A 25,842-nucleotide genomic window follows, 5' to 3' on the forward strand; every position below is an offset into this window, starting at 1 on the left:
CAGGAAGTTGGATCTATGGAGCCAGCGCTGTGATCTGCAGCACTGGCATCCCATATGGGCACTGGTTTGAGTCCCAGCTGCTCCACATTTGATCTGCCTGGGAAAGCAGCCAAGGATGGCCCAAGTCTTTGGGCCCCTGTACGCATGAAGAAAACCCAGAGAATGCTCCTGGCTCCTGGCTTCAGGCTGGCCCAGCTCCAGCCATTGAAGATTCTCTCTCTCCCCCGCTCCATCTTCCTCATCCTGTCCCTCCTATCTCCCTCCCCCTCCCAATCCTCCTCCCCTCTCCCTCCCCTCTCCTCCGCCTCCCCCTCCCCTCTCCCTCTTCCTCTTCCTCTCCTTCTCCCTCTCCCTCCCCCTCCCCTTGTGTATCCTGCTGTATATCCCACTTCCCATGTTGGATCATTCTCTCCTTTTTAATTCTATCAGTTAGTATTAGCAGACACTAGTCTTGTTTATGTGATCCCTTTGAGTCCTAATCCTATCATTTTGATCAATTGTGAACTGAAATTGATCCCTTGGACTAGTGAGATGGCATTGGTACATGCCACCTTGACGGGATTGAATTGGAATCCCCTGGCATGTTTCTAACTCTACCGTTTGGGGCAAGTCTGACTGAGCATGTGCAAAACTGTACATATCCTCCCTCTCTTATTCCCACTCATATTTAACAGGGATCACATTTCAGGTAAATTTAAACACCTAAGAATTGTTGTATGTTAATTAGAGTTAAACCAATAGTATTAAGATTTTTTTAAGTGGAGAAGTGAAATATTACTTAGTCACCACTGATGATATTTGGAGTGCAACAAAATTCCCCATAAACTGGGAGTTTGACCAGTCAGTAGTGTGCCACTCAGAACTTCACAGCTATCTCTGGAAGAACAGTCTGAATTTGTAGCATTTACCATGTTCTGCCTCACCTTCTCTGTATAACTCTTTCAAATAAATAAATCTTTTAAAAAAAACTACAATAAGATTTCACCTGACTCTAGTTAGAATATCTTTCATACAGAAATCAACAAACAACAAATTCTGGTGAGGATGTGGGGGAAAAGCTACCCTGGTCCACTGTTGGTGGGAATGTAAACTGGTGCAGCCACTGTGGAAGACAGTATGGAGATACCTCAGAAATCTGAATATAGACCTACCATATGATCCAGCCATCCCACTCCTGGGAATCTATCCAAACCAAAAGAAATCAGTAAATGAAAGCATTATCAGTACCCCCATGTTTATTGCAGCATGATTCACAGTAGCTAAGATGTGGAATCAACCCACATGTCTATCAACTGTTGACTGGATAAAGAAATTATGGTATATATACACTATGGAGTACAACTCAGCTGTAAAAAAATATATGAAATCTTGTCTGTTGCAACAAGATGGATGCAACTGGAAACTGTTATACTTAGTGAAATAAGCCTGTCCCAAAAAGACAGATACCATATGTTTTCCCTGATCCCAGGTAGCTAATACAATACTTGAAATATATTGTATTGGGGTGAAATAAACATTTTGAGATTGGGTGATTGTTTTTAGCTCTTGTCTCTCCCATTGAGGAACTGTATTCTTTTTTCTCTCTTCATACTATTTGTTGAATAGTAGGGTTGACTCTACAATCATTAAGTATACTGAAAAAAGGGAGAGGGAGGGAGTGTCACTATGTTCCTAAATGTGTATATATGACATATATGTAACTTGTATAACTTAAATTTAAGGAAAGAGTAGAGAGTATTAGGGACCTGCCTCTTGTTTACTTATGTAAATCTTAGATTACACATTCATTGAGCTCATGTTTACTGCTTGGGGAAACAAGGCTGTCATTAATAAGATATCATTACCCAAGGACTCAATCAGTTTTACTGCCAAGAAATTTTATCTTCTGTAAAGTTTCTTTCAAAGGTAATTTCTTTCAGATGACTTTATCCAAGAAGAATAAACCCAGATGGAATGAAGCTTCAGAAATATATGTGAAATGAGACTTTAATAAATGATTTTCTCATAAATGTAAGAATTCAGCTAGTTCATAAAACTTGCTTTGATGTAAAGTTTGTTAAAATAATAAGATATAAAAAGATAATATAGTAGGCTTAATAGCAGTCCATCCACCCCAAATTCATATCCTGCCATAACCCTAGAATGTGATCTTAACCACACTGCAGTCAGGTCATGAAGTTAGCTCATGCTGCCACAATAAAATACCATAGGCTGGATTGCTACAACCACAGAAATCGTTTGCTCTCAGTTCCAAGTTCCAAGATCAGTGTACTGGCCAGTTTGATTTCTGATGAGGGCTCTCCTCCTGGCTTCCAGACAGTCACCTTCTCACAGTGTCCTCACATGACCTATTCTTGTGTGTGGAGAGGGGCTGATCTTTCTCTTCCTCTTCCGACAAGACTGTCAGTCGTATCAGATTAAGACCCTAACCTTTGACCTTACTTAACTGCAATTGCTTCATGAAAACGCTATCTCCAAATACAGTCACACTGAGAGTTAGGGTTTTTACTTGGCAGATTTGAAGGAACACAGTTTAATCCACAGTGGCCTTCTTACCTTTCCCACATTCAACGCTTACCAACTGTATTTTTTGGCCTGGATTGGGCTCTCTTGTCTTAATCCTCAGTGTTGCACTAGAGGCACCATTACATATTTGTATGTAGACCCACCAACTTTAAGAACTTTCCTCCTGTCCATGATAATCTAGGCATGCCATTTTTATTCTTTTCTTCTCTCTGTTAACCCACCTTCTTTAGCACTCAAGTCCTGTCTGTGCTTTACACATGTGGACATTCTGCCAGGCTTTGCATTTGTGAGACTGAAGCACCTACACATTTCCTCTCCAAATCTCGTCTTCTGTGTTCTTCATCTCAGATTTGCGTCATCACCTCCCAGGTGTTCAGTCTAGACACTCCAGCATGGTGGTTGCAACCTGGCTTAAACATTAAAATCACCAAGTTCCTTGAAAAACTGTCATTGTTCAGAGCGTAGGCCAAAACCGGTAACACCAGAATCTCTGAGGGCAGGACATGGCATAGCATTTATTTTTGGATTTCTAAATTGATTTTTTAAATTATTTGCATACTTTGCTTTTTGTGTACCTGTATTGCTCAATGAATTGTTAACAACGGATAGTCCTCTGTAAAGTTACCTAGTTCAAGAAGTTGAATGTTGTCATCATCCCAGAAGTCCCCTCCCAGCCACAAACTGCCCTGCCTTCTGACACTATACACATTCATCTGTTTTAGAGCTTTACTTACACAGAACCATCAACCATGTACTCTTTTGATCTGGCTTCTTTTGTTCAACTCCTGCTTTGTTGTTGTTGAGTGTGATTTTCCTTTTATTCTCAATGCTGTATAACATTCTCTAGTGAGAATTTATTTTCTCAGCAGCAAGCACTTAGGTGTTTTCATTCTCCAGCTATCTTGATTAGCACATTTGTGTGCATGCCTATTATTTATGTGTACATTTCTGATGGATCTGTCCCTTGAAGTAGAATTACTGGGTCAGAGGGTGTATTGGTGTATTTAGTTTTCATGAGTGGGCCAAATGGCTGTCCAGAATGTTCTCCCAGTCTGTCCTCCCACCAGCAGTACTTGAGGGTTCTGGTTGTTCCGCACCCTCTGAACACTCGATACATTCTTTTTTAATGTGCCTTTGCTGGAATCCTCCAGATGCCCAGAATGGTCTTCCTCACCTTCTCCCTGAGCCTCCACAGTTTACCCTTCCAGTAAACTTGCATTTCAGTGACTTTCCCAGCCTGCCTGTTCTGGTAGAATTTGCAGCTGTCTGTGGTCTAAGTACACTGAAAGCTTGCACACAGTGTGGCCCACATTCTGCCTCACCTCAGGGAGCAGGGTGCCCTTGTCTGTCCACCCAGGCGATAACCTCCTCGAGAGCAGGAGCTGGGGTTTTCCTCAGAATCTCCCCGCTGTTGTCTGGTTAGACTATCTGGGCAGGGGCACCCTAGTCTTTGTACTTTGCAAAATGAAGTCAGGAGAAAGGAAAAGGCTAAGCAGCTTTGGGATCCTTGACATCTAATGTTGGTAGGGGAAAAGCAGGCCAAGCTGCCGGCAGTGCAACCTGCTCAAACCGGCCTGTCAGACCACAGAGTTGATGGTGTGAGCCGATTTTATCAATAGCCTCTAGTTCCATTTTGGAGCCCATTAAGAGGTCATGGTGCTTTTGAAAAGGGAAATATTTTCTAAGGTTTAGAAGAGTATGATGCAGAAGAATTTTATCTAAAATTAAGATTTAAAGAAATTTTTTTGATGGAGGGAAAGAGGGAATTCCCCCATCTATTAGTTCACTCCTCAGCTACCCACAACAGCCAGGACAGGACTGAAGGCCAAAGCTAGGAGCCAGCAACCCAATCCAGGTCTCCCGTGTAGGTGACAGAAACCCAGTTACTTGAGCCATCACCACTGCCTCCCTAGGTCTGCATTAGCAGAGAGCTGGAATCTGGAGCCGGAGCTGGGTATCAAACCTAGGCACTCTGACATGGAATTATGAGAGTCTTAACTGCTGACCCAAACCTCCAACCCCCAAATTTACAATTTTAAATAAAATAATTCAGCCTGCAATAGGAAAGAGTGAGGACAAATTGGGTCCTATTGGCACTTGTGCCTCTGATCTCCTCTACCCAGTGCCAGCCTTCCAAGTCTTGAGATCCCTGCCTCACTTGTACAAGCTCACTTTGGCCCAATTCTCCTTGGTCCATGGAAACATACAGGGAAGGGAGTCTGGGAAATGTAGTTCCCTGCATGACCACATTGTCAGTAGAACAAGCACCCTGGCATGTACACGCATAGAAGGCAAGCCTGGGAAAGAAAAGAAGGGAGCACTTGCCTTGTGTCCAGTGCCCATCCTGAGGTCTGTACTGGTTACTGGTTCTGCTGTTTATCATTGCATCCTGATGACCACTGTGTGAATGCGATCCTTTTCATAGATCCATGGGCAGCAGGATTTACAGCCTGGATTCTTACCTGGGTTCTGTATGATCTCACAACTAATGTTTACTTGACTGTACTTGTTTCTGGGAAAGGCAAGATCTAATGGTTTGTTTTCCTGTTTGTTCAGTTTGATTAAGAATGAATAATATTTATATGACATAGCCAAAGTACTGAGATTTCAGCATTGCCTACTCATTGCCACACTAGATAGGCAACTTTAGCAGAGACTGAGTGGTGACTCATCCGAATACCACTTTTAGGTCAGAGGGAGGTAACTCAGGCAGGGTAAGCAGAGCTTCTGTTGTAATCTTACCAGAGCTTGTACATCCTCAGCTGTTCCCAGAATTAGAAAGCACATCATGGATGCTACAGATCTTGCTGTGGAGTCGGGAGGTGATTAAGAGTGAGCCTCATAATCCTCCGCCTTGTGGCGCCAGCACACTGGGTTCTAGTCCCGGTCGGGGCGCCGGATTCTGTCCCGGTTGCCCCTCTTCCAGGCCAGCTCTCTGCTGTGGCCAGGGAGTGCAGTGGAGGATGGCCCAAGTGCTTGGGCCCTGCACCCCATGGGAGACCAGGATAAGTACCTGGCTCCTGCCATCAGATCAGCATGGTGCGCTGGCCGCAGCGCGCCAGCCGCGGTGACCATTGGAGGGTGAACCAATGGCAAAGGAAGACCTTTCTCTCTCTCTCTCTCACTGTCCACTCTGCCTGTCAACAACAACAACAACAACAACAACAACAACAACAAAAAAAAAGAGTGAGCCTCAGCTAACCCCATTCGTTAGCTTTTAAGATCTTGAGGTCAAGAAGCTGAGGACAAAAGCAAGAGTCCTCTTAGGGGAACAGGTCAGCCTTTTACAGCTATCCTGATTTTACTTCCTGCTGTTCCAGTTCACCCAGTAAATTGCCTTTCAGAAATCACCCCGATGTAAATTCATGTTCTTTCCTTTGATGGTATTTTATGATATCATTTCACCTGCTAAACAACATTAACTTTTGCCTTCCTGGCAAGTTGTCCTGATAGCAATGGACACATTTTTTCAGTGTAAATTTTTGCCAAAATACCCAAGGTCAGGTGCTGGTGCTGTGAGTGACATAGTAGGCCTAGCCTCTGTGTGTGGCACTGGCATCCCATATGGGCACCAGTTCATGTCCTGACTGCTCCTCTTCCAATCCAGCTCTCTGCTTATGGCCTGGGAAAGCAGTGGAAGATGGCCCAACTGCTTGGGCCCCTGTACCCACGTGGGAGACATGGAGGAAGCTCCTGGCTCCTGGCTTCAAATAGGCCCTGCTCCAGCCATTGCAGCCATCTGGGGAGTGAACCAGTAGATGGAAGACCTTCATCTCTCTCTCTCTCTCTCTCTCTCTCTTCCTCTCTTCCTCTCTCTGTAACTCTGCCTCTCAAAGAAATAAATAAAATCTTAAAAACAAAAAGACCCAAGGTCAGAGCAGTGCCCAGGCTTTCGGGGTCTCAAGTCCGAGGCTGGCCCCTGACCAGCAGGGGCCAGTACAGACACTCCCCAACAAGGCAAACGGGAAGGGTAAGGTCGACGGGTGATGAACACACCACAAGCACCTGTGAGTTCTGTAGAAGCAGGAGCCGCTTTATTGAGGACGTGTGCAGGCTTATAAAGCTTACGAAGGACATGCGCAGTAGGGGAGCCAGTCAACGAAAAGGTCACGCAGGCATGGGTGGACCACACAGGGGCACCTTAAGTAAAGTATAGGGATCACGCACTGTCCATGTGTCCGGAACTAAAGCCGACCTATCCCTGCCATTGGTCTGATCTTACGTAGCTTAACCGCAGACACACCCCTGGAACATCTGACAGGCGCTGTATTGTAATGGAGATTTTAGGCAATGCCCAACACAGGCTGTGAAGACACTATGAATATGAATATTGTTTATATTTAGTTTTATTTATTTTCTCTTTTATTTGAGAGAGAGAGAGAGAGAGTGTGTGTGTGTGTGTGTGTGTGTATGTGCGTGTGTGTGCGTGCTGGTTCAGCACTCAAATGTCCACAACAGCCAGGCCAAAGTCAGGAGCTGGGAACTTCATATGGGTCTCACAAATGAGTAGCAGTGACTCAAATAATTGAGCCATTACCTGTTGCCTCCCAGGGAGCGCATAACCAGGAAACTGGACTCTAAAAAGTGGAGCTGCTTGGCACTTGAACCCAGGCAAGATACAAACATATTATTTAAAAAGGAAAAAAACAAGAACAAAAACCTGAAGCTTCCAGTTCTACAAAATGCGGTCTCCATGGAATTTCAGGCCTGCCTTCATTTCCACTCCCCACAAGCGGTGCTTTTGAGACTGTTCAGGCCGTTCCTGTGGTTTTTGGTTTCAGTCTTAAAACTCCTCACATGACTCCCGGTTTTAGGTGTTTTCTGTCTGATTGTCTTAGTTTAGAGTATAGGGATTGCTCTTTTCCCGTGTTCCACATGCTTCCCTTCTCTCATTTTCCCCCCAGTGTATTTGTAGCTTGATATTGTAGAATAGTTTTCATTATTAAGTACTTAAATTTTTATTTAAATTTTATTCCCTGACAGTTTTGTCCAAAGCTAAGTAGAACAATATGATTGTATTTCCCTTCTTGTACAACCTTTTTATTTTTCCGAGATTTAATCTTCACCCTATTTTTCTTGTCATTAAATTTTGTAGACCTCTGCTTAATTGCTCCCTCTGCCGTGCATATGAATGTCCTCTCCTCTCCGTACCTGGAAACATGCCAGGTGTTCTTCCTTTTTGAGATGCCTGATGCTGCATATTGGATTGGTTGCTCTCTTAGCCTGGTTTCCTTCAGAGGCAAAGCATGAAGCCAGGATATGAGCACCTGTGGTTGGTGTGGGAGGTGATTCCAGGAAACCCTGTTAGGAGTGTAGGGATGAGGGGAGGCCCATAAATGGTGCAGTGGTGGTATACAGCTGTAACTTGGTCTCATGGGCAGAATGGGGAGCCAGGCATGCTTCAGAATGATCCCACGGAGGAAGGGAGCATGCAACTTCCTCACAGCTGACAGCTCCCTGAGCCACGCATCGGCTGTGAGTAGTGCCTGCCGCGGGTGCCCTGGATATGGGATGTACAGGGACCTTCGTGAAATTTCCCTCGGCCATCATCTTGTTGCCTGTTCTTTACATCACACCCCTGTTTTGTAGATCAGATACCCATTCCTTGTCCTGATTTATAACCTCCTTTTGGTGGAATAAGCCTCTCATTAACTTAAGAAAAAGTTAAGACCTTCCTTGTGTGTTTGAAAATGTCCTCCTTCTGCTTTTATAATCCATTGATAAATACAGACTTGTGAATTATTTTGTTAAGAAATTTGGACTCATGACTCTATTCTTTTCCAAGGAAATTTCCCATATTATTCATTTCATTTCTCATATTCAATGACCATCTGATTCTTACTATTTTGTATCATTTCCTCTCTAAAAGATTTTAGGAACTTGTCTTTGATCTCCTTGTTTTGAAGTTATTTTTTTTAGAGATGTATTTATTTATTTGAGAGGCAGAGTTAGAGAGGGAGAGACAGAGAGGTCTTCCATCTTCTGTTTCACTCCCCAATTGGCTGCAATGGCTAGAGCTGGGCCAATCCAAAGCCAGGAACTAGGAGCTTCATCTGGTCTCCCATGTGGGTACAGGGACCCAAGCACTTGGGCCATCCTCCACTACTTTGTGAGGCACATCAGAAGAGAATTGGATTGGAAGTAGAACAACCGAGACTTGAACCAGCATCCATATGGGATGCCGGTGTTGCAGACAGAAGCTTGGCCTGCTGTGCCACAGCACCAGCCCCTGAAATTTCTTATTGATAGTGCTTGGTGTGGACCTCTTTTATCCATCGTGCTGGATGTTCAGTGGGTCTTCTCACCTGTTCTTGAGTTCTGGGGAATTTTCTTGGACTTACAAAAGCTTCTGCTGAACGCTTCTGTTTCTCCCTGGAACTCCCATCACTCAGCTGCTGGACCTCCTGAGCTAATCATGATTCTAGCCTCCCTTTCCTGTTTTTCCTTGCTGTTTCTCTTTATGCTATCTGAGAATTTGCCTCAACTTTGTCATCTGATTCTGTTGGCTTCCAACTTTCATGTTTTATTTACTCTTGTATTTACATTTGAAATAAATCGCAATTTCTAAGAGTTCTCTGTTCAGATAGTGACTGTAATACAGCCCTGCCATTAGCAGGGTCAGGTGTTTTTCATATTTAAAAAGGTTTATTGGATTGCCATAGCTTTTATTTCCTAAGGAAGCAAAATTTGTAGTTGCAGTTCTCTGTTACGCTTCAGAAGCTTCCCAGTCACCTGTGCCTGCATGTGGGCAGAGACCACGTCCATCTTTTGCAAGATTTTAGTGTGCTCATTCCTTGCTCATGCCTTCAGCAGATGCACGTTAGACATGTACAGCATGCATGGCTGTGCGCCGGCCTCACTGGGAGATCCACAGATTGGTACACCAGAGGCCTGCTCTCAGGGACCAGGGCAGAAATTGCTTTTAGGAGGCTGTCTCTGCAGTAAACCGAGTGTGGGCAACTTGAACTAGGAAAGTGAGAGTGGGAGAGTAAGGACAGGAGTATATTCAGAGAGACCGTAACAATTTGTAAGAAAGAGTAAAGCTCTGGGGGAAGTCAGTTCAGAAGTGAGGAGTGAGATCACTCGTCAGAAGACAAGCATTTAGGACTATAAGGCACACACAGCTATGCTGAGACTATATAATAGGAATCTGAGTAGTATTTGTATTTTTCAGGCCTACTTTCAGTTTCTTAAAGTACTGCTTGAAACAATTTGTTAACATTTAAAAGATGGTTAATGGTTAGGTTTGATGATATTTTTCAAGAACACGGAAGTTTTACTAACTCTATTCTTAATAAAAATTTAATGAGTTTGTGAGTAAATTTAAGTGCCCACTTCTTAAAATAATGTATAAGAGTGAAACTGATACTTTGAGATGCCATGATTCTGAACAGCCCCTGTCTCGACTCTTGAGGAACAGTTTGTGTAGTGTTAATCTTACGAGTATAAAGTTAGCTGAAAATAGGTCTTTGTAAAAAATAAGAATGGGAATAGGAGAGGGAGGAGGAAGAAGGGTAGGCGTGTGGTCAGGAGGGAGGGTAGGGTGGGAAGAATCACTAATGTTCCTAAATTTGTATATATGAAATGTGTGAAGTTCATATTCCTTAAATAAACTTTAAAAAAACTGAAACAGTAAAAAAGTATTTTAGGTCACTTGAAGAAATAAAAGAATATGAGTTTTGTCCTCATGAAAATGTAGAACACATTCAAGATGTTCTGAAGTAATTGGTAAAAGATTAAGGCTCATGATAATTGAATATTCAAAATTAATTTAAAATCAGCCTCAATATATTAATTTTAAAAACAACTTACCAGAAGACAGTTAATAGAATCATAATGTAAGCACATCTCAGCAACCAACCTTATATATATATATATATGTATATTTATATATATGAATGTAGTTTAGTTCTGAAAATCCCACCAACAACTTTATGCCTCATTGCCATTATACAACAAATAAAAATAGAAGATGCTAAGGAAGAGGAAGGGCAGAAAGAAATGAAAAAACATACATTCAAATAGTTGCTATTATTAAACCTTCAAAAAAATTTTCAAATTCCTCATGAAGTCTTCCTCCTGATGCTAGCACACATTGGTCATACTCTTGGTCTCTCTCTCTCTCTTTTTTTTTTTTTTTTTTTTTTTTTTTTTGACAGGCAGAGTTAGTGAGAGAGAGAGAAACAGAAAGGTCTTCCTTTGCCATTGGTTCACTCCCCAAAGGGCTGCTACGGCCTGCGCCGTGCTGATCTGAAGCCAGGAGCCAGGCGCTTCCTCCTGGTCTCCCATGCGGGCCCAGGGGCCCAAGCACTTGGGCCATCCTCCACTGCCTTCCCAGGCCACAGCAGAGAGCTGGACTGGAAGAGGAGCGACGCGGACAGAAGCCGGTGCCCGGACCAGAACTAGATCCTGGTGTGCCAGCGCTGCAGGCAGAGGATTAGCCTAGTGAGCCGTGGCACCGGCTTCTTGGTCGTCTTAACCTTTTCTTTACTTGATGGTATATCCCTCAATTAGCTCCAGTTTAATGGTCTTCAACTGCAATCATCAGGACAATAGAATTTATTATATCTGTGCAAATAATATCTCTGTTTTACATTTGAGAGCTTTGAGCATTAACAATGCCCAGGTAGGAATTAGAGTCAGTTATCCATTACCTACATGATACTTGAATAAAGGCCACAGTCCATTTGAGATGCTGTAACAGAATACCTTAGACTAAATAATTAGTAAACAGAACTTTGTTGCTTACAGTTGTGGAGGCTAGAAAATCTAAGGTCAAGGTGCCAGAAGATTCGTTGTCTAATGAAGAAAAAATTATGGAACGCTTCACAAATTTACATGTCATCCTTGGACAGGGACCGTGCTAATCTTCTCTGTAATGTTCTAATTTTGTTACATGTGCTGCCGAGGAGAGCACACAACCAACTTTCTAACTTTTGAAAAAGTAGAATATTTAAAACAGGACTTCAAGGGATTATTGTGTATGGCTTCATTTCTCTTTTCTCTCCATTTATCTTTGTTTCTCCCCTTCATTCTGTATGTCTTAATACTGTGTGTTTGCTTCTGTTTATACTGTTATTACTTCTTCTCTAGTACCTTATGCATATTAGCCATAATGGCATTTACCATGTTTGTTGCCACCATCTGTTTTGCTGACTCCTCACTTGACTGTGAGCACTTTGAAGGTACAGACAGACTTTCTTGGGTCAGATGTGGCTTGGTGCAGAAAAGACTTTGCCAGTATATTCTAATGATATTGTTCCCTCAAAAATGAGATGTTTTCAGTTTTTGAAATTTAACATGTCTGATCACTTTTATATGAAAAACAAAGTGAATAAAAAGTGAGTAGGTTAGTAATTTCCCTCTCACCACCAGGCTTTGCGTGGCTGTCAGCCTGACTGCTACACATGATGGGTTCTGAGCTCCATGATGTTTCCCTTTAGGAATCCTTCAGAGCTCCTGCTCCCACAGGCTAAGGCAGAGCCAGATTTCTGTGACTGGCTGTAGTCCCCATCATGGCACTTTAGTTACTTTTAAAATATACTTTACCCTCAGTTATTGCAAAATTTGTAAAAGCAGAGACCATAACCATCTTGTGGACTGGTAGAGCCGGGCACAGGGTAACAGGGTTGGGGTGGGGTCCTTTCCTGATAATGCTCCTTGTGTCAGTCTGTGATTCTGAGCCCACAATTTGAGTAGAAGCCTGTTTGAAATAGTTTGAGATGTAATGCCAGCTACTGAAGGCCAGAAGGTCCTTTAACTGTGTTTCTCTCAGGGATTCCCCCACAGATGTGATCCTAGGCACAGTCCCAGCAATTGATTGATCCAGCTCTTTTAATAATGAACCTGAGGAGCTCAGGTGGCTTAGCAACAGTTAAGTCGTGGACTTTCTCTATCATTAACAAAACTAGAATAACTCTCTGAGTATCTTATTTTATAAAAATAAAAGCAAAAAGTTTAAATGCTGAGGCACAAAACTAATTTTCAGATTCATTTGTGTGCTAGAGAAGCAATTAATAAATATTCAATGAATGTAGTGTTTTTTGTTCTTTATGGATCTGTTTATGGTCAGAATCTTAGTTGAGAAGTGTTCACATAAAATGATATAGAGGCCGGCGCCGCGGCTCACTAGGCTAATCCTCCGCCTAGCGGCGCCGGCACACCAGGTTCTAGTCCTGGTTGGGGTGCCGGATTCTGTCCCAGTTGCCCCTCTTCCAGGCCAGCTCTCTGCTGTGGCCAGGGAGTGCAGTGGAGGATGGCCCAAGTGCTTGGGCCCTGCACCTCATGGGAGACCAGGATAAGTACCTGGCTCCTGCCATCAGATCAGCGTGGCGCGCCGGCTGCAGCGCGCCATCCGCGGTGGCCATTGGAGAGTGAAGCAACGGCAAAGGAAGACCTTTCTCTCTGTCTCTCTCTCTCACTGTCCACTCTGCCTGTCAAAAAAAAATTATATAGAATAGTTTTGGTATAAGATATATATGGTGTAAGCTCATGCTGCAAGTATTTACGATTGCATATTTCATTCCACAGACCCCTAGAATTGAGATGTAAGATTAAAATAAAACTTAGGGATGATTCAGGAGTTTTCAAAATGATCTCCAAAAATCACCCTGCTCTGCAGTCACCACAGGGGTCACTACATTGAAGAGGGGTCAGGCAAGGGCAAGTAGGCGTGGGGTCTGAGCCCTTAGCCTTTCACCAAGAATGGCTTTGGCCTTTCAGTGTTATTCCTCATAAGATGTTAAGGGAAAGGGAGAGGTCACTTTTTTTTTTATTTTAATGTATATATAACTGTACCCTCTACCACACATTACAAGGGAGGGTGCTGAGGCCCAGACATGTGAGGTCCAGTTTTTAGTAGTTGAGCCGGTCTGCAGGCCTCGGGAGGCCTGACTGTGTATCCAGCCCTGTTGCCGCTGTGCCACACCACCTCCTTTGAAATCCTGTTCTCTTTGTCTTCAGCTTCCCGAGCTAAGCTCAGCATGATCAACACCATGTCTAAAATCCGTGGCCAGGAGAAGGGGCCAGGCTACCCTCAAGCAGAGGCACTGCTTGCAGAGGCCATGCTCAAGTTTGGAAGAGAGCTTGGAGATGACTGCAACTTCGGTAAGGAGTGTTCTGTCATGTTTCACTTCTGTCCGTTGTCCTTGGGTGTTGTAATGCAGGAAGGAAACTGTGTAGGAAGTTAGTCAACCTCTGTTATATTTTGATTCTCAGGTTTATATCTTTATACAGGGACCAAAAATTTATTTTCAGAATTGTTGTTGTTGTTATTAGAGAGGGAGTGGGGAGAGGGAGAGAGAAAGAGAGAGAGAGAGAGAAAGACACCAGGTGTTCACTCCCATCCACTGGTTTAATCCTCAAATGCTTGCAATAGTCATTGTGGGAGTGGGAGCGAGGAACTTGACCCAACTACTTGAGCTAGCACTGCTGCTTCCCAGGGTATACGTTAGTAAGAAGCTAGAGTCAGTAGCCTACAATAAATGGTGCAAAGGGGGAAAGACACACTCTCCCCAGGGCATTATGCATCCTCTTGTCTGTGTGGTGCCCACAACACAGGTGATGGTCTCTGGGCTTTCATCTGGGAATGGACCTGTTAATGCAAATGCAATTCATCTTTGTTCTTTCATGAAAAAAGTGCTTCATTCTCCCCTTGCAGGTCCAGCTCTGGGTGAGGTAGGCGAGGCTATGCGGGAGCTTTCGGAGGTGAAAGACTCTTTGGACATGGAAGTGAAGCAGAACTTCATTGACCCCCTTCAGAATCTTCATGACAAAGATCTGAGGGAAATTCAAGTAGGTGCAACCAGGCCTCTGGGCAGTGGGCAGTTGAAACCACACAGGTGGTATGGATGCCTGTGTCCCTGGAAACCCTTTTTTGTTGTTGTTGCTTTCCATGTATGATCCTGCCTGAAACTTAGTGTTTTTTTTTTTTATTGTTTGTTTGTTTTACTGTAAAACAGTCAAAACTCACACTGATATCTCATTATTCTAGTTTAAACCTTACTCAGTCGTGCCACTTACTCAAGGTCACGTGGTTAGTGAGTGGCAGCCATACCCTGATTCCAGGGCTCCACCCAACAGCTGACTACAAGCTCAAATGATTTAAAGGACCATTCCTTCCAGAAGTTAATTTGGATCGGGGCATGGGTGGAGGCAGTGGGAGGAAAGGTCTAGGATATCATTCCTTCTTTCCTTCTTATTTCTTCACCATGCTCTACTCCGTTCTTATCTCCTTCCCTTCCACTCCACACATACCCAGGAACCAGGGAAAATCCAACATTTTCTTCTCCATGATAGCAGTGGGAGATGGCAGCTACCAGGACAAAAGTCATCTTTAGCTTTGGAAAACTGTTTTCCTCCCTGGTCACTAGAGGTTAGGAAGAGGTTGGGCAGCCACCCACTGGGGTTGATGCAAGGAGCCATTGTAGCCTTGTGTGGAACATTAGATAGCATCTCTTGAGAGTTCCCTTCCAACTTAGATTTTGTGGTTTAGTTGCATCATCTATTGAGTGGGAGGCTTAGGTTGAGTCACTGGTTCCCCAGAAACCACATGAGTCAGCTGGGGCAGGTGTTAAGATGTGGATTCGTGGGCCTTAGCCCAGGGTATTCCTATTGGCATGATCAGGAATCCATGTTTTGAATAAGCAATTTACATGATTTTAATAGATAGGACTGCTTCAAAGATAAAAGTCCATTCACAACGGACATTCTAGGACTCAGAATCTATAAGAATGCCATTCCTTCTCACGTTGCTTCAAGGAAAGTATGCTCCTCTGCCTTCTCATGAGCTACCATTTCTCTTGAAGATGGGGATGTGCGGTTCTTTTGATGACTGTAGGATGTGCACGAATACTCCCTGCTTACATCATGGGAGGGAAAGGTGTAATCCAGGTTGATTTTGGCCTGATGAGACAAGAACATGAAAGGCATTGATATTTCCCATAATTTTTTCTTGTTCTAGAATGATTTTTAAGGATGTTTCCCCCTTAGTATTTGCCTCGCAGGTACAGGTTTCTTCATTTCTATGGTGATGTGATATTTTAAAAAACATCCTGTCTTATTTTGCAAGTTAATAGGCATGATGGGGAAGTGAGTTGCAAATGGTACTTTTCCATAAATCCTTTCAAACCCTCGTCCGGCTGTTGGCTTTTTCAGCATCATCTAAAGAAGCTGGAGGGCCGACGCCTGGACTTCGACTATAAGAAGAAACGGCAAGGCAAGATTCCAGATGAAGAGCTCCGTCAGGCCCTGGAGAAGTTTGATGAGTCCAAAGAGATTGCTGAATCCAGCATGTTCAATCTCCTGGAGATGGATGTAAGTGACCTCCTGTGATTTTAATTTAATTTTATCATTAGGGTACAAGATTAAGGTGCTAAAGGGTATTTCCTTGAAAACATTAATATCTGAACACAGTATGCAATGAGGACTTCAGTGTATGTTTCTCTTAAATAATTCTGAGTGATAAAGGAGACTGAGAAATGGTAAGGACTTTATGTATTCCTGTAAGTTGATTTAACCCAGTTTTTTATTCACTAATGAATCTTAAATATTACCAGTAGTGGGAAGATTAAGAATGTTTCTGGTGATCCATACATCCAAAAATTTAAAATATGTTCTATTGAAAAATAGAGCAGATCGGCTTGAGATTCTAAAATATCAATGAACATACATTGAGTGCCCCATATAGTTTAAAATTTTCTACATTTAGAAGTAAAATTGATATTTCATTTGAAAGAGGAATTTTTTATTGATGTAGATGATTATACCATAAGATATGAAATCTGATGTATGGTTTAAAAGTTGCTTTCATATTTTCAGAGTACTGCATTTAAACATTACTTTCTGTAGAGTTCTTTTTACTTCAGAGCCATGAGAACTATCATTTCTTCCAACCGCTTGCGTAGGAAGACCTGTGAAGCCAGCTCTCTTGTCCTTGTTCATCTCCAGCTCCCACATCACCAGTGATCAGTTTCTGCCAAGATGTTTATAGAGCCTTTATATACTTTTGAATTAGTCATGGTTCTTCAGAGAAACCAAACCAATAGTATATACATGTAGATATAGATACATAAAAGAGGGTTATCAGTAGAATTGACTCACCAGATTACAGGTACTCAGATGTCCCACAATATGCTTTCTGCAAGAGGGAGAATCACAGAAGCCAATGGCGTAGCTCAGACCAAGAATGAAGCCTCAGAATCTAGGATGGTGAAGATGTACCTTTCTTTTTCTTTTTTTTTTTTTTGACAGGCAGAGCTAGACAGTGAGAGAGAGAGAGACAGAGAGAAAGGTCTTTCTTCCACTGGTTCACCCCCACAAATGGCTGCCACGGCTGGTGTGCTGCGGCCAGCACACTGTGCTGATCCAAAGACAGGAGCCAGGTGCTTCCTCCTGGTCTCCCATGCAGGTGCAGGGACCCAAGCACTTGGGCCATCCTCCACTGCCCTCCTAGGCCATATCAGAGATCTGGCCTGGAAGAGGAGCAACCGGGACAGAATGTGGCACCCCGACCGGGACTAGAACCCAGGGTGCCAGCGCCGCAGGTGGAGGATTAGCCTAGTGAGCCGCGGCGCCAGCCAGAATATGTAACTTTCAATCTGTCTTTCCTTTCCTTGCTTCCTCTCTCCCTCCCTATTTCCCTCTCTTCCCTTCTCTCTCTCCCTTCTCTTCTCCTTTCCTATTTTCCACTTTCCCTCCCTCCCACCCTCCATCCCTCTCTCCCTCCCTCACTTCCTTCCTCACACAGAGAGAGACAGAGTCAGACAGACACACAGAGTTGCCATGTGCTGATATTTACTCCCTAAACGCCCACCACGGCCGTGGCTGAGCCAGGCTGAATCTGGGAGCCAAGAACTCAACTCAGGTCTTCCACGTGGTTGTGAGAGCATCAACTACTTGAACCTGTGGCATGCTGCTCCCTAGAATATAAGTTATCAGGAAGGTGGAATTGGGAGCAGAAACAGGACTTGAACCCAGGCATTCTAATATGAACTGCAAGCATCCCAACCAGCAGCTTAACCGCTAGGCCAAATGCTCATCCCATAACTCAGTTTGAGCCTGGAAGCTTGAGAGCCTGGGGTTGGGGTATGCCACTGGTAAACTCTGAGAGTCTGAAGACGTAGGAGCTCTGATATCCAAGAGCAGGAAAAGGTGGGGACACCAGCCCCAGGAGAGGGAAAGAGAGAATGAGAATGGGCAAGAGAATTTGCCTTTTTGTTCTTTCTGGGCCCTTGCCTGATAGGCACATTGGGTTAGGGTGGATCTTCCTTACTCAGTGCACTGATTCGTGAATCTCTTCCACATACACACTCACAGAAATAACCTTTACCAGCCATATCAGTACTCCTTAGTCCAGTCAAACTGACACCTAAAATTAGCCACCACATTACTTAACTGACTTACTGCTGGTGCCAGCAGGGGAGGCATGTTGAGTTTATCCAGTCTCTTCTATCAGCTATTAACAGTATGGACTTGTATGTACTAAAGTCCTGCTAACTACTCAAGAGTACTGCTATGGTTATGAGGGATGGCCTACATCAAGGGCACCTTCCCTATACACCGGGCCCTGTCCAACCCCCACTTGGGGGGGTCACATGGCCTCCGTTGATGTGGATGGAGGCTGCTGTTCAGCTCAATCACAGCACAAGACATAAATGAAGAGTAGCCAAGGATGTTTAGAATATTAAAGCCGGAATGAACTCAAGATGTCACCTGCTCCAGTCCCCTGACAGTACAAATGGCACTCAGAAAGCACAGATTTGTCCGTCATACCATACTGCCTTTCGCAGTGCCTCATGAGAAAGTAGTTATTCACAATTTTGTTAACAGTATTAATATTAACAGTTTGAAAAGTATGCAGAGTCCTTTATTCAGTGCATCTTTTTTATAGGAAATAAACAAAGGAAGCCAAATTCTAATCAGAAGATTATAGCTAAGCATGAGACTTTTTAAACAGAGTTAAGTCATCTTGATGAGGATTCTTAGTAACATTGTTTCACCTCATGGTACTGAGTCCCAAGCATTGGTATGGTTCCAGGCGTTGGCATGTGTCCTTATCTTTAATCGATTTGGAACCTGCCAAACATTTTTTCTTAGCCTGGCTCACCACACCGTCATCAGCAAGCCCAGCATTGGGCTGTGTGTTGGAAACAGCTCTGTTGTATGTAGTACCTTACAGACAGTAACTGGTAACTGATGCATAATTGCCCTATCAATCTGCAGATTGAACAGGTGAGCCAGCTCTCTGCGCTTGTGCAAGCCCAGCTGGAGTACCACAAACAGGCAGTCCAGATCCTGCAGCAAGTCACTGTCAGACTGGAAGAAAGGTATTTTGTACTTCTGTGCTTTTCACATTTGCATTTTTGTGCTGTAAAATGATACATATGGAAATGAAAGTAGTAAAATATATTTGTAGATAAACTTCTGCCCAAATTCCTGCTGATCCTACAAAGGTACCTTTTAGGTTGTTTGTTTTGACTTACTTTATCTTGTGCTTTGTTTCATTTTGTTCCATTGAGTCTTATGATACTTGGATTTTCTGTGGCTGCCACAAATGAATCTGCAGGATGCTACTGGCAATAGTGGATAGTATCTGTAGAACATATACTCTGTGTGAATGCTGAATGTGTATCATCATCAATCTTACAACCACCATGTAAGCCAAGTATTTTTAGCCTTAACTAGTGGATGAGCCAGCTGAGGCTCACAACGTAAAGTAACTAGCCCAGGATCACACAGTGGTGCAGCTGGGGTTCACAGTCAGGCATAACCTGTTTGTAAGCCTCTATCTTATCCTACTGTGTATATCTCTCAACGGTGAAATCTTTCTTCCCCCATCAGAGAGGGTAGCCTGAGCCACTCTATGCAGTAACCCTGTACTGTAAAATGAATACAGGGTGACTTACAACGGAGTTCATCTTGTTAAACCCAAAGTCAAAAATGAATTTAATATACCTAATTTACAGAACACCATAGCTTAGCAAGACAGCACACTGTGGAGAATCAGTTGTTTTGCCATCTTGACTAAGTAGCTGGCTGGGGGCTGTGGCCTGTTGCTGCTGCCCAGTGTGACAACAGAGTAGCACAATGGCATTTCGCCAGCTCAGTAGGAGATCAGAATTTGAAGTATAGTTCCTATTGAGTGCATATCATTTTCACACCCTCATAAAGTTAGAAAATCTTGTCAAACCATCATAATTTGAGGACATGCACTATTTTATTTAGCCACATGAAGCAGGAGGATTTTGCTAAGCACACATACTTCAAAGGTTTGGCTCAGTGGCCTTTATTCTCAGATCGTGGTCAGATTAGACTTCCAGGTCTGATTAGATGGCTAAGCACACAGAGGGATGCCAGTCAGATGGTGCTGCCATGCTGAGAATGTCACCTGTTCCCCTTCCGGGCTGTCTCCTCTCCTCAGGGTCTTCTCGATTAGTGCCTTCGTTGTGGAACTCCCTTCAGTGCTCCCTTGTAGAACTGCATGTGACACTGAAGCCTCCAGTAAGGCTTACAGGCATCCCTGTCCAGACACTAAAGAAGTCTTGTGTATCCCGTGACATCTGGTGAACACGAAGGGACCACTTTCCTCTTCTTCCCCTGACAGGTGTATGTGGAGTTCACAGTCAGTATCATTCCACAGGCACCACACCCTAAACCTCTCTCACCCTCGCAGATCCTTGGGTATTTTGTTTATTGAATATCTGAAACTCTGGAAAATATTTAGGGATGTGTATGAATACATTTGTTGGCCACACCCATCCACTTCCCTTGCTGTATCACACTGAGGATGCTAAATTCCCTCCCTCTCTCTGTCTTCTCTTGTTGGACGGGGAATAGGTTTCTTCCTCATGTCCATCTGACTCTTGCATATCTTTTACCCTTCCTTAAAACTTTTCCACCTTCCTCGTGGAGCGAAGGATCCCTCCCTTTCCTTACCCTTCGTGTTCCTGTGGCCCTTGGTAGATACATATCTGTAATTACTTTAGGGTAGTCGTTTATGTTCACCCTCCCCTACAGATCATTAGATGCATGAGGGCAAGAACTGTGTCTTACTGTTTGTTCCTGGCACTAGCCTAGTGAATGTTTGCTTAAAGAGCTCTGAATAGGGGTAGGGATTGTGGTGCAGTGGGTTAAGCCACTGTGTGGGATGCCCATATTCCATGTCAGAATCCAGTTCAGGTCGCAGCTCCTCCACTTTTAATCTGGCTCTCAGCTAATGGGCCTGGGAAACAGCAGATGATGGCTCAAGGACTAGAGTTCCTGACACCCATAAGGGAGATCCTGCTGGAGCTCCTGGCTCCTGGCTTCAGCCTGGCCCAACCCTGGCTGTTGGGAGCATTTGGGGAATAGACCTATGGCTGGAAGATTCTCTCACTCTCACTCTCACTCTCACTCTCACTCTCACTCTCACTCTCACTTTCCCTTTCAAATAAATAAATCTTGTTTTTTTTTAAAAAAAAGAGAGAGAGCTCTATGTAAATATGGGAAGAAATGAGGGCTTGAGAGAAAGAATGAAGACAGTATGGCTGTGACCTCGTGAGACATCTCAGTGTCACAGACATGCTTTTTGGATTTCCTGCACCCTTTCCTGGTAGATTTGTGGGAGACTCAAACACACACTTGCTGGATGGTATTGCTTTTGTTTTCACTTCCCATTTAACTGCATCATCTCCCCCCCTGTTTTCTTTTCCATACAGAATAAGACAAGCTTCTTCTCAACCTAGGAGAGAATATCAGCCTAAACCCCGCATGAGCCTGGAATTTCCCACGGGAGACAGTACTCAGCCCAATGGGGGTCTCTCCCACACGAGCACTCCCAAGCCCGCAGGTAAGCTGCCGAGGCCTGCAGACTCCATTGCATGGGCCCTTGGCAAATCTGCTGGCACCTTTCCAGAAACCCTAGGAATAATCAAATCTGGCTGCATAAGAGATACACAGTAATCCATTTCTTACAGGGTGGTTTGTCAGGTGCACTATTAAAGGAATACCTTTCACTTTTCTTTCCCTCCCCCTCCTCCTTCTGTGTCTGTAATTTATAAAACTCCTCTTACATGTCCATTTTCTCCTCCTTGGTCACCAGCACACACTAACGTCCTAACGAACACTTTTGAGTTTGGCTGTCCTTTGCAGTCATAAGTCACCCAAACTTGTGGGCTTGTTGAGGGAGTGTCATCTTTTTTTTATTCTTGCTTTTTTACCTTTTGTGAATCCAGAATGCACCAAAATGAAAGCTTGGGCGGTGTGTGCCCATAAACATTCACATGTCACCCACAGACAGCAGCTCCAGGAACATGAGTCGGACTTCTTGAGTGGCAGGAGCATAAGGTTGAATGCATTTGCAGAGAGATACATTTCAAACCTCGACACTTGCTAGGTTCCCTTTCCCACCCCCTCATGCCTGAACAGTTTATCTTGCTGTGGTCCTGTGATTGGTATAATAATAGCTAGATTGTATTTCATCTCCCAAACATTGATTCATACCAATGATGAATTCTTTTTGTTGTCACCCTCTCCACCTTCTACACACAGATTGAACCAAAGCTTGTATTGACATTTTCAACCTTGCTTAGTTGAAGAAGTGGGAGCTGTCTTAAACTAGATAACGGTTGTTAAAGATGTGGCTTTCTCCTATTCTAGTATCCACACTGCTCTTTGTTCTACAGTAGAAAACTTTGTCTAAGATCTTCTCAGGAAACTGTTTAAAAAAAAAAAAAAAAAAAGCGAGAGAGATGCCTGACCCAGCAGGTGGCGCCCTCACCTTTGTATTCTGCTGCTCCTTGTGTGCGGTGCAAAGACTGTTAGCGGGCTCTCAGGACCAGTCATGTAAATTGACTGCACCTGTGCTTCTCCCGGCTCAGAAACCAATCACATATCTTGCTTTTCCTTTGGTGAATCATTAATATGCTGGTTTCTCTAAGCCAAAATTCATCCCTTTGTTCCCTTCTAAGTTACCTATGCATTTGTCTCAGTCTATATGCGTATATTTATGCCTACTATATAAATTTTTCATTTAAAATAAATCTCTTTTAAGGTATGATTCCACCCTTCATTATTTTACTCAAGGTAGAATATTTTATTGTTATGTGCCATGGCTCCAGTGCATGGCTCACATGCAACACTTTACCAAGTATAAATCACTTAATTTTTATTTAGTTTCATTTAATAACTGCAGAGGAATGTGAAGCAATTTCTACTCTTACTTCCAATTTTGGATGGAGTGAAGTGTCAGGGTCACACAAAATAAGAATTTGAACCCAGTGTTTTTTATTATTTTGGAGTATGAAAACTGAACTATTATTCTGAGATTGCCAAGTATTGCCCTTGTAATTAGTTGTACTATTTCAAATGTACAAAAACTTCTGGCCATGCTGTGTTACTAACCTAAATCTTGTTATGAACATTTTGAGTCACTGCGTCTCCTGTCATTCAGCATTGTCAGGAAGGCAAATGTCAGTGAATTCTGTTGTATGTATCATAAGAATAGATGGGACTGCTTTTCACACTGGGAGCAGAGACAGCCAGTTGTATGCAAAGATCTGCAAAGGCTTTGGCAAGCTGGAAGAGGACAAAGTGCCTTGGCAACTAAATTGGAGTTTAGTACTAAGAGGAAGCTTCTGCAGTAGGAGGAATGAGGAGGAAAGAGGGGATATGACAAGCTGGGGAGGGGTACAGCGGGTGGTGGACACTGTGAGTTAAATATCATTTGTGCTTCTGTGTTCTTCTCTCCTGCTCCAACTCCCAGGTGCCCCAATGGATCAGCCCTGCTGCCGAGCTCTGTACGACTTCGAACCTGAGAATGAAGGGGAGTTGGGCTTTAAGGAGGGTGATATCATCACACTCACTAATCAGATTGATGAGAACTGGTATGAAGGGATGCTTCATGGCCAGTCAGGCTTTTTCCCCATCAATTATGTGGAAATACTGGTCGCCCTGCCCCATTAGGGAGTTACATGGTTGGCTCACCTCCTCCTGACCCAGGTAGTTACGTTTAACCACTGCTTTGGTAATGCTGCTTATAACACATCTCAAGTGCAGGCTGCAGTGGTCCAAGTCATCAAGCCCTGCCAAGTTTCTGGTTGACTTGTGTGCTCTGACAAGAGGCATGGTGATGGGTGGTATCTTCCTCGCCTGGTGGGCATGGCATGTGCTGTTTCTAAATGCCACCTGAGACCAGCCAGTAGTCTGTTTACAGTTCACACAGTTCTCAGGAGGCTGTGGTTCCTTAGAATATGACCACGAGCCACATTCACAGAAAAAACATCCTACTGAAGATATTGTCTATCACCCGGGGCCTTCTCTAGGTCTCAAGTTCTCCTTTTGAAGAGGGGAAAGGTCTTGCTTTCACATCGTCCCTTCCCAAACAAATATGTGAGTCACAGAGTTGTCAAAGAAAGCCTCCCTCACCAGCAAATTGTCTTCTGGTCTGAATGAGTAGAACGTGTTTGTTGTGGGTTCAAAAAATTCTCTGAAAATAGTCACCTTTATTCCTCCCACTTCTGCCTACTTTTGAGGTACAGCCAGGTTTCTCCCCAACCCTGTCCTAGTAAAGCCAGAGAGGGCATTTCCATTTTGCAGTCAGCATATTGTGGGAGAGGCTGAAAAGAGAGGCGTTGGGAAGAGATCTGCTTTCCAAGCTCACATTTCTTGCTGTACAGAAATCTTGTATATATATCTAGGCCACGTCTGCAGGGTACAGGAGAGGGGGAACAGCTATCTTCACTTCGGTTTTGTTTAGGAGTCATGTGTTTTGTGAATCCGTTTGGCACAGAGACTTAAGGAGAAGGACACTAATAACCGTTTCCCACTGCTCCATAGATAAAGAGACACTTGATGTCTTTCCTTTCCACTTCAACCTTGTGTTCTTTGAACATCATTTGTGCGTATTCTGCCCTCAATGAGGACCAAATAAGGATGATCTTTGTGCTTAGCAGTTTAAGGTATGTGGCTGCATATGCAAAACTCTTTCCCAGGTCAGTCTTTGCTTTTACATCCGTCCTTCCTATTCCACCCCCATTTTGTGTGTACAGTGCTGTGTGTAAGCTTACCAGTGTTTTTCCCCTGTATCAGCCATGAAAGTCCTGTTAGAAATCCAGAGTTCTATTTATCTAGCTGTACAGACTCTGACTTCAGAGGTTTAATGTGCTGCTTCCGATGTGCCACCTGCGGTAGTGGATCATGTGGAGTGAAAGGCAAATCTTACTGCTTAATGTATAAACTCTCGCCATGGGAAGCGTTACTGTTTCCAATAAATATTGCTGAAGACAGAACCAAAGACTCTGCTCCTTCATTTTGTGTCAGTTCTTTGGGTCCAACAATGGGTGGATTAGGGCTTGTCTTCGTTGCTCTCTGATGTAACCAAACCAGACCTAGTTCTACTTCAAATCTGCCTCTCTGTGAGCAGGGGAAGTTCCAACAGCAAGAAATGAGCTAGCCTGGACACTGGTAACTTCTAGGAAATCCAAGGAAGAAGAAGAATTTGGAAGACCTGATAAGAAATGAGATGATTGTCAATGGTGATATCAGAAGAATGTCAGGGACAAATAAAATATGCTATGTCAACCTGTTCTCTGTTTTGTTTTGTTCTTGGAGAGAAAGAAATAGACATGGAAATACAGTTTAGTCAAGGTGTAACAGGCATTCTTTGTTCTTCATGTACATGTGTGGTGCAGGAGTAGGTGGGTGGAACAGAGGAGTGGTGCACACAGAATACGTCCATGTATTTACTGAGCTCCTGAGATAATGAGCATGTTCTTGATGTATTTGTTAAGTGCCCTTTCTAGTCTTCTGTATGAAGGCCAATGATTCGTATTTTCTAATCTAGCATGAACGGCTTTAATCTAATCTACTAAATTCTATATGTGAACTAGTCTAGCATGAAAATATTTTTGCTAGCTCTATGAGTTTTAGTGTGTTTCGAAGTCATTGTTTAAGTCAAGAAAAGAAGTTACCAATGACCTTATGCATGTAGAAAACAGAAGAATCCAGTGATAAACTGTTAGAATAGATACCTGAACATAATAGTTTTACTGGATTTAAGATGTGTTTAAAATATTTTATTGTTATATACTAATAACTAATTAGAAAAAAACAATTTAGAAAATATCTACAAATCAAAAAACCCATTGATAGACATTGACCTAGATTATCCAAGATCTTTACGTAGAAATCTATGAACATTTGTGAAAGGCATTCTGTGTTCATGGATTAGAAAAGTCAGTAACATAAAGTATTTTTTCTCCCTAAACTTATCTGTGAATTCAGTGCAGTTTTAGTCAAAATCTCAGGAAGCTGGTTTCTTTGTGTTTGAAAATTAACAAA

The 25,842-nt window shown here is 43.3% G+C and overlaps 1 protein-coding gene and 1 non-coding gene across 2 annotated transcripts in view; one reads left to right on the top strand and one right to left on the bottom strand.

Annotated features, from left to right (window-relative positions):
• SH3GL2 (SH3 domain containing GRB2 like 2, endophilin A1) overlaps positions 1 to 23,466 on the top strand; it is a gene marked incomplete at its 5' end in the record, with an annotated part of 59,864 nt that extends 36,398 nt beyond the window's left edge. Inside the window, 8 exon segments of the mRNA NM_001329079.1 lie at positions 13,489 to 13,538; positions 13,540 to 13,587; positions 13,590 to 13,632; positions 14,186 to 14,319; positions 15,682 to 15,840; positions 18,748 to 18,851; positions 21,222 to 21,352; positions 23,267 to 23,466. Coding sequence (NP_001316008.1) covers positions 13,489 to 13,538; positions 13,540 to 13,587; positions 13,590 to 13,632; positions 14,186 to 14,319; positions 15,682 to 15,840; positions 18,748 to 18,851; positions 21,222 to 21,352; positions 23,267 to 23,466 — 869 coding nt within the window.
• Positions 11,337 to 11,443, bottom strand: LOC127484986 (U6 spliceosomal RNA). Its single transcript, XR_007912196.1, has one exon. It is a non-coding gene; the product is annotated as a U6 spliceosomal RNA (small nuclear RNA).
• Positions 23,467 to 25,842: the final 2,376 nt, after the last annotated feature.

This window comes from Oryctolagus cuniculus, chromosome 1, assembly GCF_964237555.1.
Source record: "Oryctolagus cuniculus chromosome 1, mOryCun1.1, whole genome shotgun sequence".
Lineage (NCBI taxonomy): Eukaryota > Metazoa > Chordata > Mammalia > Lagomorpha > Leporidae > Oryctolagus > Oryctolagus cuniculus.